This window comes from Cherax quadricarinatus, chromosome 22 (assembly GCF_038502225.1).
Source record: "Cherax quadricarinatus isolate ZL_2023a chromosome 22, ASM3850222v1, whole genome shotgun sequence".
Taxonomy (NCBI): Eukaryota; Metazoa; Arthropoda; class Malacostraca; order Decapoda; family Parastacidae; genus Cherax; species Cherax quadricarinatus.
The window spans coordinates 19,306,377-19,324,698 of NC_091313.1; the positions used below are offsets into that span (position 1 = coordinate 19,306,377).

The 18,322-nt window shown below is 38.9% G+C and overlaps 2 protein-coding genes across 26 annotated transcripts in view; one reads left to right on the forward strand and one right to left on the reverse strand.

Annotated features, from left to right (window-relative positions):
* The window catches only part of Sarm (sterile alpha and armadillo motif), a 500,429-nt gene extending 490,982 nt beyond the window's left edge, over positions 1-9,447 (forward strand). For all 20 annotated transcript variants that reach the window (XM_070087507.1, XM_070087508.1, XM_070087513.1 and 17 more), the window contains one exon: positions 4,096-9,447. The gene's annotated coding sequence lies outside the window, so the exon portion shown is untranslated. The remainder of the gene's footprint in view (positions 1-4,095) is intronic.
* Positions 8,755-18,322, reverse strand: part of LOC128689750 (uncharacterized) — a 91,607-nt gene continuing 82,039 nt past the window's right edge. For 5 of the 6 annotated variants that reach the window (XM_053778184.2, XM_053778183.2, XM_053778186.2 and 2 more), the window contains 4 exons: positions 16,928-17,088; positions 14,983-15,078; positions 13,567-13,683; positions 8,755-13,078 (listed from right to left, as the gene is read on the reverse strand). In XM_053778184.2, the coding sequence (XP_053634159.1) occupies positions 12,653-13,078; positions 13,567-13,683; positions 14,983-15,078; positions 16,928-17,088 (800 nt within the window). In that variant the 3' untranslated portion in view covers positions 8,755-12,652. The remainder of the gene's footprint in view (positions 13,079-13,566; positions 13,684-14,982; positions 15,079-16,927; positions 17,089-18,322) is intronic. The other variant, XM_070087529.1, reaches the window with a different exon arrangement.

Sequence of the window (18,322 nt, forward strand, 5' to 3'; positions counted from 1 at the left end):
AACAACAACAAAAAAAAAATAGAAATTTTTCCACTAAGACCAATTGGAAATGGAAGAGGGTATTTAGATTTGATCAGTGGAAGGGGATAAAAGCCAATTCCTTGAATCAAAAAACCCCCTTTCCTATGGCAAGGTATCCCCAACTGAGCAGGCAAAACTAGTGTAGTAAATATTTTGCCTGGTCATGTTAACATTGCAGTATATTTAATTTTGAAAAAGTAAGTCACTCTGTCTGACTCTTTTGGGTTATCCTAGGTTCTCTACACATATGCTGCTATGTATGATAATTCTACGTAACTGTATTTGTGTATACCTGAATAAACTTACTAAATTTCATCACAAAAGGCATAAATTATTTCAGTAGTGAACAACATTAGAGACCTAATTTAAAGTTTGGATTATAGTTGAACTTGGGTGTGCTTTCCAAGTTCATTATATTTGCAAGTTCTGTTTTTTACATTTTTACTTCTGTAATAATTTTATGTCTATTTCACTTGTGTGTGTGCTGGAGAACTCTTGAATTCTTAATGTTTTGTATCTTCAGAGTTTAACATTTGAATATTTAGGCTAACAAAATTTATCTTTAAAACAGTTATCAGATGATCTTTGCTATTAACTCTTTCACTAGACCCCTGAAATTACTATTGCTGTGTCTAATTTTTTTTTTTTTTGTGTGTGTGTGTAAAGATTTCTTTTGAAATGGTAGAGAATCTCTTTCTGAAGGTAATGATACCAAAAGTACAAAATTTGATAGAAAAAATTACAGAATTATGTGGGCAAAAAGTTAGCGGTGTTTGCAAAATTTATGCATTGGAGATTTTGCCCACTCGGTCCTATTTTAAGCCAATGCCATTGATCCCTTTGGTCAAATTCTTAGCTATTTCACTAGTATGCATTCCTTACTATCAGATGAGCACAAGAAACCACCCATTCATCTATTTCAACTACCCTATGAAGTACACACGTCTGTAATTTGGCCACTTTTACACAAAATTAAGAAATACCAATTTAAAAATAGTGCAAAATAAACATTGTGAGCATTCCTGACAAACATTTCCTCTGCTCATTAATCAAGTTCACAAGCTGCCTATATTACACTTGCCTTCCATTTTGAATTCATAATCTTTCACAAAAATAGTAAATTTACTCTTTCTAGAATAATGGCCATACTGTGTATACTCACCACAGACCCATTCTCTCATATCAAGGCTAAAATTTACCTCTCACAGCTTATCTGAGTGAGCTGAGCTCATGACATAGAAGTACGTACGTGAGGGATCCTGGCTTGAATGATGTAGTTTCAATGACAGCCATTGAAAAGGTTAAGTGATTTAGTTTAAATAAATCTGTTGTAATGGGAGCCCTTTGATTGAACTTTGTATAGAAAGGGGTTTAGTTATAGGTAATACATATTTTAAGAAAAAGAGGATAAATAAGTATACACGATATGATGTAGGGCGAAATGACAGTAGTTTGTTGGATTATGTATTGGTAGATAAAAGACTGTTGAGTAGACTTCAGGATGTACATGTTTATAGAGGGGCCACAGATATATCAGATCACTTTCTAGTTGTAGCTACACTGAGAGTAAAAGGTAGATGGGATACAAGGAGAATAGAAGCATCAGGGAAGAGAGAGGTGAAGGTTTATAAACTAAAAGAGGAGGCAGTTAGGGTAAGATATAAACAGCTATTGGAGGATAGATGGGCTAATGAGAGCATAGGCAATGGGGTCGAAGAGGTATGGGGTAGGTTTAAAAATGTAGTGTTAGAGTGTTCAGCAGAAGTTTGTGGTTACAGGAAAGTGGGTGCAGGAGGGAAGAGGAGCGATTGGTGGAATGATGATGTAAAGAGAGTAGTAAGGGAGAAAAAGTTAGCATATGAGAAGTTTTTACAAAGTAGAAGTGATGCAAGGAGGGAAGAGTATATGGAGAAAAAGAGAGAAGTTAAGAGAGTGGTGAAGCAATGTAAAAAGAGAGCAAATGAGAGAGTGGGTGAGATGTTATCAACAAATTTTGTTGAAAATAAGAAAAAGTTTTGGAGTGAGATTAACAAGTTAAGAAAGCCTAGAGAACAAATGGATTTGTCAGTTAAAAATAGGAGAGGAGAGTTATTAAATGGAGAGGTAGAGGTATTGGGAAGATGGAAGGAATATTTTGAGGAATTGTTAAATGTTGATGAAGATAGGGAAGCTGTGATTTCGTGTATAGGGCAAGGAGGAATAACATCTTGTAGGAGTGAGGAAGAGCCAGTTGTGAGTGTGGGGGAAGTTCGTGAGGCAGTAGGTAAAATGAAAGGGGGTAAGGCAGCCGGGATTGATGGGATAAAGATAGAAATGTTAAAAGCAGGTGGGGATATAGTTTTGGAGTGGTTGGTGCAATTATTTAATAAATGTATGGAAGAGGGTAAGGTACCTAGGGATTGGCAGAGAGCATGCATAGTTCCTTTGTATAAAGGCAAAGGGGATAAAAGAGAGTGCAAAAATTATAGGGGGATAAGTCTGTTGAGTGTACCTGGTAAAGTGTATGGTAGAGTTATAATTGAAAGAATTAAGAGTAAGACGGAGAATAGGATAGCAGATGAACAAGGAGGCTTTAGGAAAGGTAGGGGGTGTGTGGACCAGGTGTTTACAGTGAAACATATAAGTGAACAGTATTTAGATAAGGCTAAAGAGGTCTTTGTGGCATTTATGGATTTGGAAAAGGCGTATGACAGGGTGGATAGGGGGGCAATGTGGCAGATGTTGCAAGTGTATGGTGTAGGAGGTAGGTTACTGAAAGCAGTGAAGAGTTTTTACGAGGATAGTGAGGCTCAAGTTAGAGTATGTAGGAAAGAGGGAAATTTTTTCCCAGTAAAAGTAGGCCTTAGACAAGGATGTGTGATGTCACCGTGGTTGTTTAATATATTTATAGATGGGGTTGTAAGAGAAGTAAATGCGAGGGTCTTGGCAAGAGGCGTGGAGTTAAAAGATAAAGAATCACACACAAAGTGGGAGTTGTCACAGCTGCTCTTTGCCGATGACACTGTGCTCTTGGGAGATTCTGAAGAGAAGTTGCAGAGATTGGTGGATGAATTTGGTAGGGTGTGCAAAAGAAGAAAATTAAAGGTGAATACAGGAAAGAGTAAGGTTATGAGGATAACAAAAAGATTAGGTGATGAAAGATTGAATATCAGATTGGAGGGAGAGAGTATGGAGGAGGTGAACGTATTCAGATATTTGGGAGTGGACGTGTCAGCGGATGGGTCTATGAAAGATGAGGTGAATCATAGAATTGATGAGGGAAAAAGAGTGAGTGGTGCACTTAGGAGTCTGTGGAGACAAAGAACTTTGTCCTTGGAGGCAAAGAGGGGAATGTATGAGAGTATAGTTTTACCAACGCTCTTATATGGGTGTGAAGCGTGGGTGATGAATGTTGCAGCGAGGAGAAGGCTGGAGGCAGTGGAGATGTCATGTCTGAGGGCAATGTGTGGTGTGAATATAATGCAGAGAATTCGTAGTTTGGAAGTTAGGAGGAGGTGCGGGATTACCAAAACTGTTGTCCAGAGGGCTGAGGAAGGGTTGTTGAGGTGGTTCGGACATGTAGAGAGAATGGAGCGAAACAGAATGACTTCAAGAGTGTATCAGTCTGTAGTGGAAGGAAGGCGGGGTAGGGGTCGGCCTAGGAAGGGTTGGAGGGAGGGGGTAAAGGAGGTTTTGTGTGCGAGGGGCTTGGACTTCCAGCAGGCATGCGTGAGCGTGTTTGATAGGAGTGAATGGAGACAAATGGTTTTTAATACTTGACGTGCTGTTGGAGTGTGAGCAAAGTAACATTTATGAAGGGATTCAGGGAAACCGGCAGGCCGGACTTGAGTTCTGGAGATGGGAAGTACAGTGCCTGCACTCTGAAGGAGGGGTGTTAATGTTGCAGTTTAAAAACTGTAGTGTAAAGCACCCTTCTGGCAAGACAGTGATGGAGTGAATGATGGTGAAAGTTTTTCTTTTTCGGGCCACCCTGCCTTGGTGGGAATCGGCCGGTGTGATAATAAAAAATATAAAAAAAATCTGTTGTAAAGAAATGAGTGTCACTGAATATAGAATGAGATTTATTATTTACAGGTTATTAACCACAAGTAGCCCACGATCTGCTTCACCTATGAGGTGGGGTGGTCGAGCAGCCAGCCCAGTGCCACGTCTCCCAGCAAGGGGAGCTACTGGACGGGTATTTGGAGCAGTTTCACCTTCACTACCACGGCCACATCGCCGCACACTTCCTCCTTCACGCTCATTGAGTCTTGATACAGGCTTGGATACTAACAATGCTACTGCATCTGATCCTGAAACTGCCACTGAGGTGGTATCTTCATGTGAACAGTACTTGCAGCAGCAGAATCAGCAACAATCTGAACACCAAGTGCAGGAACAGCAGTTACAAAATACAGAACCTCCTCGGCGTAGGTTGAGTAGTATACCTTGTGAAAGCAGTCCAATTGCTGAAGAAGACTGTGCAACTGAGGAAGATTTCGGTCAACCATTTGTTGAGGAAGATGTTAGAGGCAGCAGGGACTTGACTCTTCCATTAGATTCTTCTCGCTCCTCCATCACATCTTCAAGGCGTTCCTCTGTTACTTCTACTGATGATATCAGTCGAAAATCCTCATTTGTTAATAAGTGTATGACGAGAGTTAGAGGCTTCATCAAGAAATGAGTGTTCTTGTACATATTGCCTTCAGATTGTGGTGCTTGTGGTAAAGTGTTGCGGTCAATGTTGGCCATCTTCACACTGCGATAGGACGCATATATAACCAGTGCAGGGAGTTGAGAGCCTCTGTGCCAGGTGTTGGGACCATTAGGGCCTGAGACCTTAGGTAAGGTCACCCACTTGGCTCAGGTTAAGTTCAGGTCATTTACCATTTTGTGATCCCAACCACTATGCCAAAAATCAGTAAACACTTTGACTATAATGACATGGAGGTTAGTGACAGAAACAAAATGCTGTACTACCTACAAAATTAATACTGCCATACATTTTAAACTAATTTATGATCAATTCAGTAAAACAAATTACTAAATAATACAATGTAAAGCATTTAATTTTCCTGTTTATTTTTTCCCCTTGTTCTTAAAGTTTATGGTCTCAATTGTCATAATTTAATTAATAAATTTCCAAAACCCCTTATTATTAAGCATTTAATGGCAACTTTAGCTGTATAGCCCTTGTGGCTTAGCGCTTCTTTTTGATTATAATAATAATAATGGCAACTTTAGCATCTGTAATATGAATTTAAGGTTATTACAGTGCTTGAAATGAAAGGATTATATTGACAAAAAATATATCACATACATATAAATTTGTATGTATATATACAGTGGAACCTCTGTTTTTGTATGCCATAGTTTGTATGTAAAACTATAGTTATTCTCTATAAAATGTATTTTTTGTTAACATTTTTGGATGGCTGGAACGGATTAATTGGATTTACGTTATTTCTTATGGGAAATATTAACAAAAAAAAAAAAATTTATAGATAAAAACTATAGGTTTACATACAAACTAGGGCATACGAAAATCGAGGTTCCACTGTGTGTGTGTACATATATGTCATGCAATATAGGTTAAACTTGCAATTTTGGCTTAAATAGCAACACTCTTCTTGCTGTACAAGGCAAGCAAAAATTTGTGCATGCAATAATTTCGCAAAACTCATTCTGAACCTAACGAAAAAAATATACAGAGGTTCCACTGTATTTCATTGTTTGTTTATTATTAAATTATTGTAAACTTATCTAAATTATATTTAGTTGGATTAGGCTAAATTAAATTTTGCTTGTTATAATAAGGTTAGGTAAGTTTTCTAAGATTCTTTTGGTACAAATTATTAATTTTTACATTAGCATAAATGAAAAAATATATATTTGAATGTATAAGACAAAATTTTAAGGACTTAATTTTAAATGCTAATTGACCAGTTTTACCTATACAGCACGACACACACACACGTATGTATACATACATACATAAACATTCATTTTATATATAGCAAGTGAGGAAAGTTATCCATCTCAGGATATTTTGGCGCCTTGTATAACAACTTACTGAATTGCAATCGTTAAGATGTTGGTTTCAGCGGCAAAATCTCCATCGGTTTCATTTCTGAAATGACAGCGCACATACCAAAATAATATAATTAAAAATACAAATAACATTATCCAAAGAAAAACAATTTATACCAGTAAGGAGGGGAGGGTCACACTTATATGTCCTAAATAAATCAGTGTTACTGTCTAAAACAAGCCACAACCTTTTTAACATAACGGCCATCTCCCACCGAGGTAGGATGACTTGAAAAGAATAAACACTCTCCACCAATCGTTCCATCACTGTCTTGCCAGAGGCATGCTGACATTACAGCTCGGATGCCCCTCCAAACTTCCCTCCCCTCCTTCAGAGTGCAGGCACTGTGCTTCCCACCTAGAAGACAAGTTGCACTAGCCAGTTGCACAGAATCCCTTAATGTTACCTTACTCATACTTCAAAAGCACTGTCATAAAAACCACTTGCTTCCACTTGGATGTCCAAGCCCATCACATAGAGCCCTTCCTAGGATGACCCATCCCTTCCCTCAGGCTGCATAATCCTATGGGTTTAGCACTCCTCCTTGATTATAATAATAATCCCTCCCCTCAGATTTATACACCTAAGTCATCTTATTTTTGTGAGTTTAGTTTTCTTTTTATATTTAATTCCTCGAAGGAAGTATCAATGCTAGTTAGGGGCTCTTGATCTACTTGGATCAAACTTGATTGCTTCCCATTCCCCTATGTGCTGTATGATCCCTGTGGGCTCAGTGCTTCCCTCCCATAAATGTAATAATTTTTATATTCAGTGTTGTGGCTTACCTTGAATGGTAACCATTTAAGTATTATAGGACATATAAATATGAACCTGCTTGTTTGGTTGCTTCACTTTTCAAGCTTTTTCTAATCTTTTGATAGTTATTTGTATTTTCAATGACTTATTTTGGCTTGTATAGTATTTTTTTTTTATTTCAGAAGTAAATCCTGATGATTAGATTTAGATTTTGCCACTAAAGTGGCTAGTTTATTGTGCACCCTGATGATGATCACTGAAACATTATTATAAGTACTTGTGCTTCCACATTTTATGTAATAATAACAGGGAAGCACATGTACTTCCATAAATGTCCTCAGAAGATGAAGATGGATAGTTTTTCCACTAGCTATATTTCTTGAAGCTCAAACATATTTTGAAACATATACATAAAATACAAATAAATTTTATGCACAAAACATATATATATATATATATATATATATATAAAATATACACACACACACGTGTATGTACAAACATTATCTCTACGTTCACAGCAGGACTTGAACCTGCAAACTCTGTATCAGAGTACACTGGGTCGAGCGTCGTGGATAAAGTACTGTGTATTCTGATGCAAAATTTGCAGGTTTGAGTCATTCTGTGGATATATATATATATATATATATATATATATATATATATATATATATATATATATATATATATATATATATATATATATATATATATATATATATAATTTTTTTTTTTTTTTTCAACAAGTCGGCCGTCTCCCACCAAGGCAGGGTGACCCAAAAAAGAAAGAAAATCCCCAAAAAGAAAATACTTTCATCATTCAACACTTTCACCACACTCGCACATTATCACTGTTTTTGCAGAGGTGCTCAGAATACAACAGTCTAGAAGCATACACATATAAAGATACACAACATATCCCTCCAAACTGCCAATATCCCAAACCCCTCCTTTAAAGTGCAGGCATTGTACTTCCCATTTCCAGGACTCGAGTCCGACTATATGAAAATAACCGGTTTCCCTGAATCCCTTCACTAAATATTACCCTGCTCACACTCCAACAGATCGTCAGGTCCCAAGTACCATTCGTCTCCATTCACTCCTATCTAACACGCTCACGCACGCTTGCTGGAAGTCCAAGCCCCTTACCCACAAAACCTCCTTTACCCCCTCTCTCCAACCCTTTCGAGGACGACCCCTACCCCGCCTTCCTTCCCCGATAGATTTATATGCTTTCCATGTCATTCTACTTTGATCCATTCATATATATATGTATGTATGTATGTATGTGTGTGTGTGTGTGTGTGTGTGTGTGTGTGTGTGTGTGTGTGTGTGTGTAGAACAACCACTGTGAAAGAATAGTGACATTCCAAGTGATTTCATGACTTCTCACATTATCAAGGAACAATTATTATTATAATCAAAAGGAAGCGCTAAACCTACAAGGGTCATACAGCATCAAGGAACTATAAAAGCAAATAAAAAGCAGGTTTGAAAATATTTATATTTCTTTTGGTTTATATAAATTGGATTCATTTATAATTAATAAAATTTGGGAAGAATTTAATGATACATGAAACAAGTAAAAAAATTTTAATGCTTGGGTACAGTATCAGTTGTGTTTCACAGAGTCGGGTGTTGTAACGCTACTGTGAAGTGTAGTCTTGGCCTTATATGCCTTCCTGTTGATGTTATGCTTTTACAGTTCCTTGATAATCTGAGAAGTCATGAAAGAGCTTGGAATTTTGCTATTCTTTTACAGTGGTTGTTCTGCATATTGTGATATCACCTGTTTACTGTGATTTTATTGTATATGTATATATATACATATGTATATATATATGTGTATATATATATGTATATATATACATATATAATGTATATATATACATATATATATATATATATATATATATTATTTTTTTTTTTTTTGTTAGGTTCAGACTAATTTTCCTGGATTTATTGACCAAACAAATTTTCAGTCTGCTTTTTAGGCAAGATTGCCAATTTGTCTTATTCAGCACAACATACACAAAATGTACATATGTACATAAACACAGTATATTTATTTTGACAATTTTATGAGTTTTAAGACCAAAAAAAATTATTTTAAATTTTAAAGTAAAACATTTTTAATATTGGCAGTGTCACAGACATCAACACAAATACAACAGTCTATTCCCTGAAATTGCAAGTCAGGGGTTTATATGGTGTACAACACAAATACTGGCTATTAAACATTAGTAACAATACCAATGTTTTGTTCTTCAGTCATTTTGTCCAGTAGATATCGTACAACTTAGCGAAAGCATATTCAGATTTATATTCCATAGTGAAGAGCTCCAAAGAATAACCTCTTCATTTACAGAAACAAATTCTGGTTTACACTGTAAATGTCTTAGTCATGGTGTTAATTCTAGGTGTTGTTTTCAGTGATAGGACTTTGTGTATAGTGAATCCTATTATTTGTAATTCCGAGCCGGTGATCACCTATGTTTGTCATTGTAAATACAAAGTTGGCAACTAACGTGTAAGTGTGAGATTTATTATTTTTACACGCAGTACCCTGGAGCTTAAATAAATACTATTTAAGTTATGCATTTTATGTATTACTATCCACCATACAGTATACTGCTAATGTGACAATACAGTACATGCTTATTACTTCAAAACTACCACATAATAAAAAAGTACCAGCTTTGTATCATCCTTTGCAAATAACTCAAAAAATAAATAAATGTCAGTTTAATAGAAGACAAAAAACTGCACATACTTATCACTTAAGCCTTTCAATAAGTAATTATTTTAATCAAATAAAGCACTAAACCATTTGGGGCTCTCAGTGCCTTTCAAAGCACAAATAACAACAAAGCTGAAAAATGTATAGATGTAGTTTATTACCAGCACAAAAAAAAAATTCCTAGGAATGTCTCTAAGCACTTAAAAATATACCTTATAATACATACAATACATGAAAGATACCACATTATCATAACTTGCTGGTGTGAAACACGGGGGTAGGAAGGGTGAATTAAACCCAGTGAAGAGCAATGGTGGTATGTGCACAGTCTGAGTAAACATAAGAAATATTGTTAGTACAAAGGTCGAAGTTTTTAAGAGGAAACTGAATCATTATCTCCAAGTTCCTAATCAGCCAGGATGCAATGGTTATGCGAGGTGCAGAAAACTAGCAACACCATTATTACAGTGCCTGAGGAAATGTTAGTTAATCTGGTTTGATCCATGGAAGGGAAGTTCAGGTCAAACTTTTTGTATCGAAAACCCTCATCAGCATCAAGGACAAACCTAGTCACAAGTATGAAATCATAAATGATCTTGTTTTTACTAGTATCCAGCTCTCAGGCAAGGTCTGATTTTCCTCATATAATTATAATGTATTCAATTATAATTTATTTAAAAATGGTCTTACTATAGTCTAGTCCCCAGTTCTCATGAAAAGAGCCAGTTTTTTTATCCAACAGTTTTTACGAATGATCTCACTTTTGTCTGATTCCCAGCTCTTGGAAATTTCCTTTGAAGAGCTAATTTATGTAAACATTTTTACTTTGCTTATAGGAATGCAGTTTCACAAGGAGCATATACAGATGCTATTATGTTATGTATTTATGGAAGAAATCTAATAGGAAGTATGGGATACGAGAAACTAAGAGTCATCTAAAGGTTCCTATCCTAAAGTTTGGTATGTTAATTATTCCAGCCACAGGATTGTAACTCATTCTTCATAAGATGTATCCGAACTAATGATATTTTGCTGTGACTCGGCAACTTCATTCATGTTAAAAATACTCACTGTATAGACCCCAAGATTATCAAAATGCTAAACCTGAGGGAATCATACAGCACCTAGGGAATAGGAGGTAATTAGGTTTGATCCAAGGGTAGGGTAGCTCACATTCCTTCAATCAGGAGCTCTTCTTTGGTATCAAGACACCCTACCCCATGATGGGTGTAGGTAACTAAATGTGTGTCACTGTGGGATCCAAGAGATACCCCATATTCCAATGCCCTAGACCCACGTAGTATCTCAGTTTGAGAAAGAGGCTTATGAGCTGTACCTCAAAGCTCCAAGATGCAGAGAAGCTGCAGTTCAACTATCTCCAAAGATTCAAGGAGTTATACCTCAACCCTTCCTAGAATTCTAGAAGCGAGAGATACTTCTAAGAGGCCCATAACACTCAAGATACTAAACACTGGGTGTGTTTCCTTACACCAGTTGTCCTGTTTACCTGGCAAGCAAGTAGGTACCTGGGTGTTAGTCGACTGGTGTGGGTCGCATCCTGGAGGGCAAGACTGAGGACCCCAATGAAAATCAGTCCTCGATGATGCACTGCCTTATTTGGGTTATCCTGGGTGGCTAACCCTCCAGGGTTAAAAATCCGAATAAAATCTTATCTCTTATAGCCTAAATGGTATCCTACCCAAGTCTGAGGATGAATCCCAAACAAAAAAAAATATTCCAAATCTAAGATTAATTAGTCTATGAGGAACATTACACCGTAGGTTACTCCAACAATAGAAGGAACATAAGGCAGAACAAGCCTAGTCTTAAGAGAAGCCCAAAACAAACAATCTTTCGACTGAGAACCCATGCAAGAGGAACTCTAGTGTGGAGAGTATACCAAGAAATGTTAAAAGCGCTAAACGCAAAGGGGTACCTCAATACTGCACGACAAGAGGGTGCTTAAGTTGATAGGGTGAGGTGTGGTGGGTAGGTGCAAGTATGAAGGGGAGAATGTTATAGTTGCTTCAACTTACAGAAGCCTAGGTAGAAATTGAAGTGTGCCACCACTGTCAACGAGTTCATCACCACAACTTGTCAAAACACCTGCACGACTGCACCAATGTCAGCAGCAGCAGCTGCAGTCGCTGTAGCAGAATGAAGAGCCTTGTCACTGGAAAATTATGAGATCCTTTACTGTTTACATTTCATCCACATAGTGAACTTTATCACATCACAAACATATTACTTGTTTCTTACTTAATAAAGCCCACTGTGTAGGCGAGACATTAGTCAATAAAAGTTCTCATAATGCATTTTCTCTGTCTTTCCATCTTGTCAGTATTTTATACGATTTCTATTTAGCCCCGTCACTCGCAGCACCCACGGCTAGTCCAGGAAGCCACCACAAAGATCAGGAGAAAGAAACTAATACCTACCCCAACACAAAACACATCAGGAGAAAAGGAAAGAAGGTACCATTATGCATCCACTTAAAAATACACCTGGTGGTTCTCAGAGCTCCTGAAAATCACAGTCATCCACCTCATCATTGTAAAAGCCCTAAAAAAATTCATATCACATATTCAAGTCAGGAACAAGAACCAATTACCTCTGTGCCGCACAAGACCAGCGACAGATGGTGTAATAAATCAGTCGTAGTTATCAAGACAAGAGAATCTGTATTAAATATGGTTCTTTCGGAGAGAAGGGTTGCTAGTGTGAGTATTAGTGATGAAGGAATCTTTGAAAATGAAAGCTATGTGCTCCTTAAAAAATAAGTAGACAAAGCATTATTATAATTGTGCCTAGGAGGTATCACAGACTATGGCGAATTACAGTCCAAGTTTACAATATATCTATATACAACTAGTGCCAATGAAAAACGTGAATCATGAGGCATCTTGTATACAAGTGGAAATTTCTTGTTCCAGAAGAGCTATGACCCAATACGTTACTAGATTTGTAGCCATTTAGGAATCACTTTATAAGGTCATTATGTGCAAATCGTTGCCAATAAAGGTTCCATATAGCTCCATTTGTCTCTTGAAAATTCCTAATCAACTCTAGGAATAAAAGTTAAGAAAGGCAACCAAGAAGAAGATCAAGACGAACAAAACAGAGACAACAGGAATGAGGACGAGAGAGATTTTATTAAGAAGTTCATGGGTCTGAAGGCTACTTTTGAGAGACTTACTCTTAGTTGGAGGAACTTGGCTGTCTCTGATGCTGTTAGCCTTACTCTTAGTGTATACTGGGGCAACTTGCAACCGTCTGTGTGTCGGTCGAGACTCGTCCTGCAGTGCTATGGCTCTCAGACGGAAGTTCTCAATAGCGACAAGAACAAGGATGATGATGAAGTCCGTGGAGATAAGGCAGATGTACCACACGTCGATGTGTTTGAGGTAAGACGTCTTGGGTATGATCTGACTTGTCTGGTTGAACAACTGAGCCAATACCAGCAGTGACGTCAGCGATACCATGATGCGGTCCTGCTCACAAGAATTTGAGAACTTAAAACTTAGCATGAGGATCTCCGTTGATTAGGATAAATCAGTTTTGCAAATTAATATGTTCGGTTTATCTGCAGCATCACGCCCAATATTCTGGCAACATAAGGCTACGAAAGTGATCGTAGTGTTAACTTTCAAAGATTAAATTTGGAAAGCTATGTGAATAATTTAGAACGTGGGGAGAAATTTAAAACACAAAACGCATAAAGCTAACAACTACTAAAATAATTATGCGACCAAAAAAAAGTACCGAAAAAATGAGTGCCGCAAACGTACAGGGGTAATTATGCCTACTTAGACTTAACAAAACAACAAAAAAAAGCAACGAGAAAACAGCTAGTATGCCAAGGAAGATGATGCTAAATAACCCATACAGGGTTTGACGTTTTTCTGTAAACACAAAAAATAATAAACATTATTAGAGCTAGAAAATACAGACTTATTTGTATAAGTGTGAGAAAACTAACCTGGAAGTCGTGGAGGTCAAAGAAGAGAGCGAGGTAGCAGATGACCACCATCAGCAGACTGGGCACCACGGCATTACCAATGTAATATCCATACTGGTTTCGAAACTCCAGCACCATCTGGACAGATAGACACCGACATATAATTCTAAAGTCGATTTCGGTTTATAGTAAAGCACAGACTAGTAGAAAACAAGAGGCAACAATCTAACTGTGGGAACATCTAAATGGCTATAAATAAAAAAGAAAATATGCTAGCAATCCTCCAGTGTACCTTATTCAATAGCAACCAACAGCCTAGCTGTGAAAATAATAAAGTATGTACGTTTACATATTTTCCATTAGTTAAGTTATGCGAGGCGAATATTAATTAAGACTGAAATTTGTGGGTGGATGAGTGAGTTGTAAACAGGAAACTCAATGCGAATTATTAATTCACAAATCCAACAAGGAGGCATACATAAGGGGGATTACCAACAGACCCCTGGCAGTCTTCAAGCTGGCACTGGACAAGCACCTAAAGTCGGTTCCTGACCAGCCGGGCTGTGGCTCGTACGTTGGTTTGCGTGCAGCCAGCAGCAACAGCCTGGTTGATCAGGCTCTGATCCACCAGGAGGCCTGGTCACAGACCGGGCCGCGGGGGCGTTGACCCCCGGAACTCTCTCCAGGTAAACTCCAGGACTTAATTAATTCAGCGAAAAGGTCACTGCTGGGAGAAACGTCTTCACAATAGATTAGATTTTAGATTAGATTTTGCCACCGAAGTGGCTAGTTTATTGTGCACCCCATATCCATCCTGTGGACGGTAGCGCGAGAGCATATGGATACACAAAAGGCCTAGGAACTAGGCCCCAAATGGTTAACAGGAATACATATGGATTTATATCTACATATCTATAGTTCACTTAACTGTTACAAGCAAATTTAGGAAATTTGCTTAGTATATCTGGTATCTTATTTTCATTAATAAGATATCTTGACATATCACATAGGTTATTATACTGTCTGTCTCTGTATTCCTCAATAAGTGGACAATTAAGCACATAATGTTCAAGAGAGTGACCATATACCTGATCACATAATTTACATTTAGTTTGATCATCATCTGTGTGTCTCCCAAACTGCCAGAAGTACTTGTAAGCAAGTCTAAGCCTGGCCACTACAACATCAGTCAGTCTGTTCACATTGCAAGTAGCTCCATAAACATACTTATCTACGTTCATGTTATCATAGTGGGTTATAGATCTACTCAGGCTTCTAACTGCATTCCTATAACAATCATTTTCATTATTTACTTCTCTCCTAATATTATTCCTAATGCTAGACACAGTTATACCAAAGTTATATTCTACATTCTCCTTCTTATTTACATACTGTTGGTACACTACCACTGTTACTACCATGAGTACGTTGGTATACCTGGATGTCACCTGGCTGGTTGTCAGGACCCATCATCTGCTCTCCGACACATTTGTACTCCAGTAGCCTTCTCTCCCCGGTGAAGTTGACACCACCCTGGGAAAGCACAGAGTTAATGCCCCATCGTACAACACTACCATCACCTCCAATAAAATTCACAGCTTATACACTAAGTATACAACATGTATATATTGTCTGGCTCAACATGCTACATTACCTTAACGGTCCACTCCATCCCTCCCCCCCCCCACACACAGCTTTAAGAAGAGGTATGATAAAGCTCATGAACCAGGGAGAGTGGAGACCTAGTAGCGACCAGTGAAGTGGCGGGGCCAGGAGCTATGAATCTATTCTTGCAACCATAATTAAGCGAGTACAATTAGGTGAGGCGGCTACGGTGAAAAGCTCTGTTCCACAAGGAACAATACTCACTCCCATCTTGTTCTTCATCCTCATATCGGACATAGACAGGGAGCCACAGCGCTGTGTCTTCTTTTGCAGATGACACCCGAATTTGCATGACTGTCCTGCATTGAAGACACCGCAAGACTCCAAGCGGACATCAACCAAATCTCGAAGTGGGCCGCAGAAAACTATATAAAGTTCAACGATGAGAAATTTCAATTACTCCGACATCGAAAACGTGAGAAAATTAAAACTACATCGGAGTATAAAACAAATTCCAACCACACAGCAGAGCGAAAAAATACTAATGTAAAAGACCTGGGAGTGATCATGTCAGAGGATCTCACCTTCAAAGACCGTAACATTGTATTAATTGCATCTGTTAGAAAAATGACAGGATGGATAATGAGAACCTTCAAAATTAGGGATGCCAAACCTATGATGACACTATTCAGGTCGCTTGTTCTATCTAGGCTGGAAAATTGTTGCACACTAACAACACCTTTCAAGACAGGTGAAATTGCTGACCTAGAAAATGTAGAGAGAACCTTCACGGCCCACATAACAGCGATAAAACACCTCAATTACTGAGATCGCTTGAAATTCCTAAACCTGTACTCCCTAGAATGCAGGCGGGAGATACAGGACTATATACACTTGGAAAATCCTAGAGGGATTAGTACCAAACTTGCACACGAAAATTACTCCCTATGAAAGCCAAAGACTCGGCAGACGATGCAACATCCCCCAATGAAAAGCAGGGGTGTCACTAGCACGTTAAGAGACAACACAATAAGTGTTAGGGGCCCAAGACTGCTCAACTGCCTCCCAGCATACATAAGGGGGACTACCAATAGACCCTTGGCTGTCTTCAAGCAGGCACTGGACAAGCACCTAAAGTCAGTACCTGACTAACCGGGCTGTGGTTCGTACGACGTCGGGTTGCGTGCGGCCAACAGTAACAGCCTGGTTTATCAGACCCTGATCCACCATGATACCTGGTCACAGACAGGACCGCGGGGGCGTCGACCCCCGGAACCCTCTCCAGGTATACACACAAACAGAAAGGTTCGCAACAAGACTATTCCCGGAGCTAAGGAAAATGTCCTATGAAGAGAGGGTTAAGCGAAATCTACCTGGCGACAATGGAGGACAGGAGGGATAGGAAGGACATGATAAAGACAAATACTGAGAGGAACTGACAAGGTGGATGGGACACAGCAAGGTGGATGAGACATAGCAAGATGGTGTCACAAATGGAAGCTGGAAACTCAGACGAGTCACAGGAATGGTAGGAAGTATTTCTTCAGTCAAAGTTGTCAGGAACTATTTGGAAAGTGATGTACCGGAAACAGGATCCATACACAGTTTTAAGAAGAGATACGATAAAACTCTTGGAGCAAGGAGAGGGACCTAGTAGCGACCAGCGACCAGCAGGGCCAGGAGCTGTGACCCTACCCCTACAACCACAAATATGTGATTACACGCACGCACGCACAAAGGGCGCACTTAACATTACATGCGGTTGAGATGCACTTACCTTGACAAAGATGAACCTGTCCTGCATGTTGGTGACGGAATAATCCAGTAGACACTGTTGGATGTCGAAGGGATACATCTGCAGTCTGAACCTACACATGAAGCTCACTGTGTATTGCTGCTCCAGTCTGATACTCTGCTCTGCCCCGCTATACAGCTTGTCTATTGTAATAATAATAACAATAATAATAATAATCACCATAAGAGATAGATGCAGGCTAGCCTATATGTTGCAGAGATTGGTTTAAATATGTATGTGTTATAATTCAGTTACACAATGGTGGGATATAATACAAACATTACTGTTGTAATGATAGGAATATGTAAAGAAAATGCGTAGCGCATAAATTAAAAGGTGACATGGGGTAATCAAATGTGTACTCACCTATTTGTGGTTGCAGGGGTCGAGTCTTAGCTCCTGGCCCCGCCTCTTCACCGGTTGCTACTGGGCCCTCTCTCTCCCCGCTCCATGAGCTTTATCAAACCTCGTCTTAAAACTGTGTATGGTTCCTGCCTCCACTACGTCATTTTCTAGGCTATTCCACTGCCTTACAACTCTATGACTGAAGAAATACTTCCTACTATCTCTCTGACTCATTTGTGTCTTCAACTTCCAATTGTGGCCTCTTGTTTCTGTGTCCCCTCCCTGGAACATCCTGTCTTTGTCCACCTTGTCTATTCCACGCAGTATTTTATATGTCGTTATCATGTCTCCCCTGACCCTCCTGTCCTCCAGTGTCGTCAGGCCGATTTCCCTTAATCTTTCTTCATAGGACATACCCCGTTTTAACCAACTTGTCCAAACCTTTTTCTTTTTAGTTTCTGACGTGCACAAGGGTTCCAAACAGGTGCTGCATATAGTAGGGCCGAAAGGAAAATGTTGAATGACCTTTTCTAAGGTATGGAATTGTTCTCAGGTTTTCCAGGCGCCCATATCGCACAGTTATCTGATTGATTGGCTCGGGGACATGTCGGGTTTACTCACCCCAAGATCTTTTTCCTGAGTGAGGTTTTCAGCTTTGGCCACCAGCCCATACTCTGTCTGTGGTCTTCTGTGTTCCCTATTTTTTCATGACTTTGCATTTGGCAGGATTAAATTGAGACGCCATTTGCTGGGCCAGGTGTCCATCTGTCCCGGTCTTTGAAACCCCTGGGCCCCATCAGATTTAATTTCCCCATTAACTTCACATCATCTGCAAAAGGGACATTTGAGTCTAACCTTCCATATGTGTTCACATATCAAAATAACTGGTCCAGGACCCCCCCTTGGGGCCCCCCGTCCAAGGGGCCCCCTGTGATACATCATTTTAAACCCTGACTCGTTGTTTCCTCCCGTCAGGTATTCTCTGATCCATTGCAGTGCCCTTCCCAAAATTTTTGTAAACTCAATTTTAAT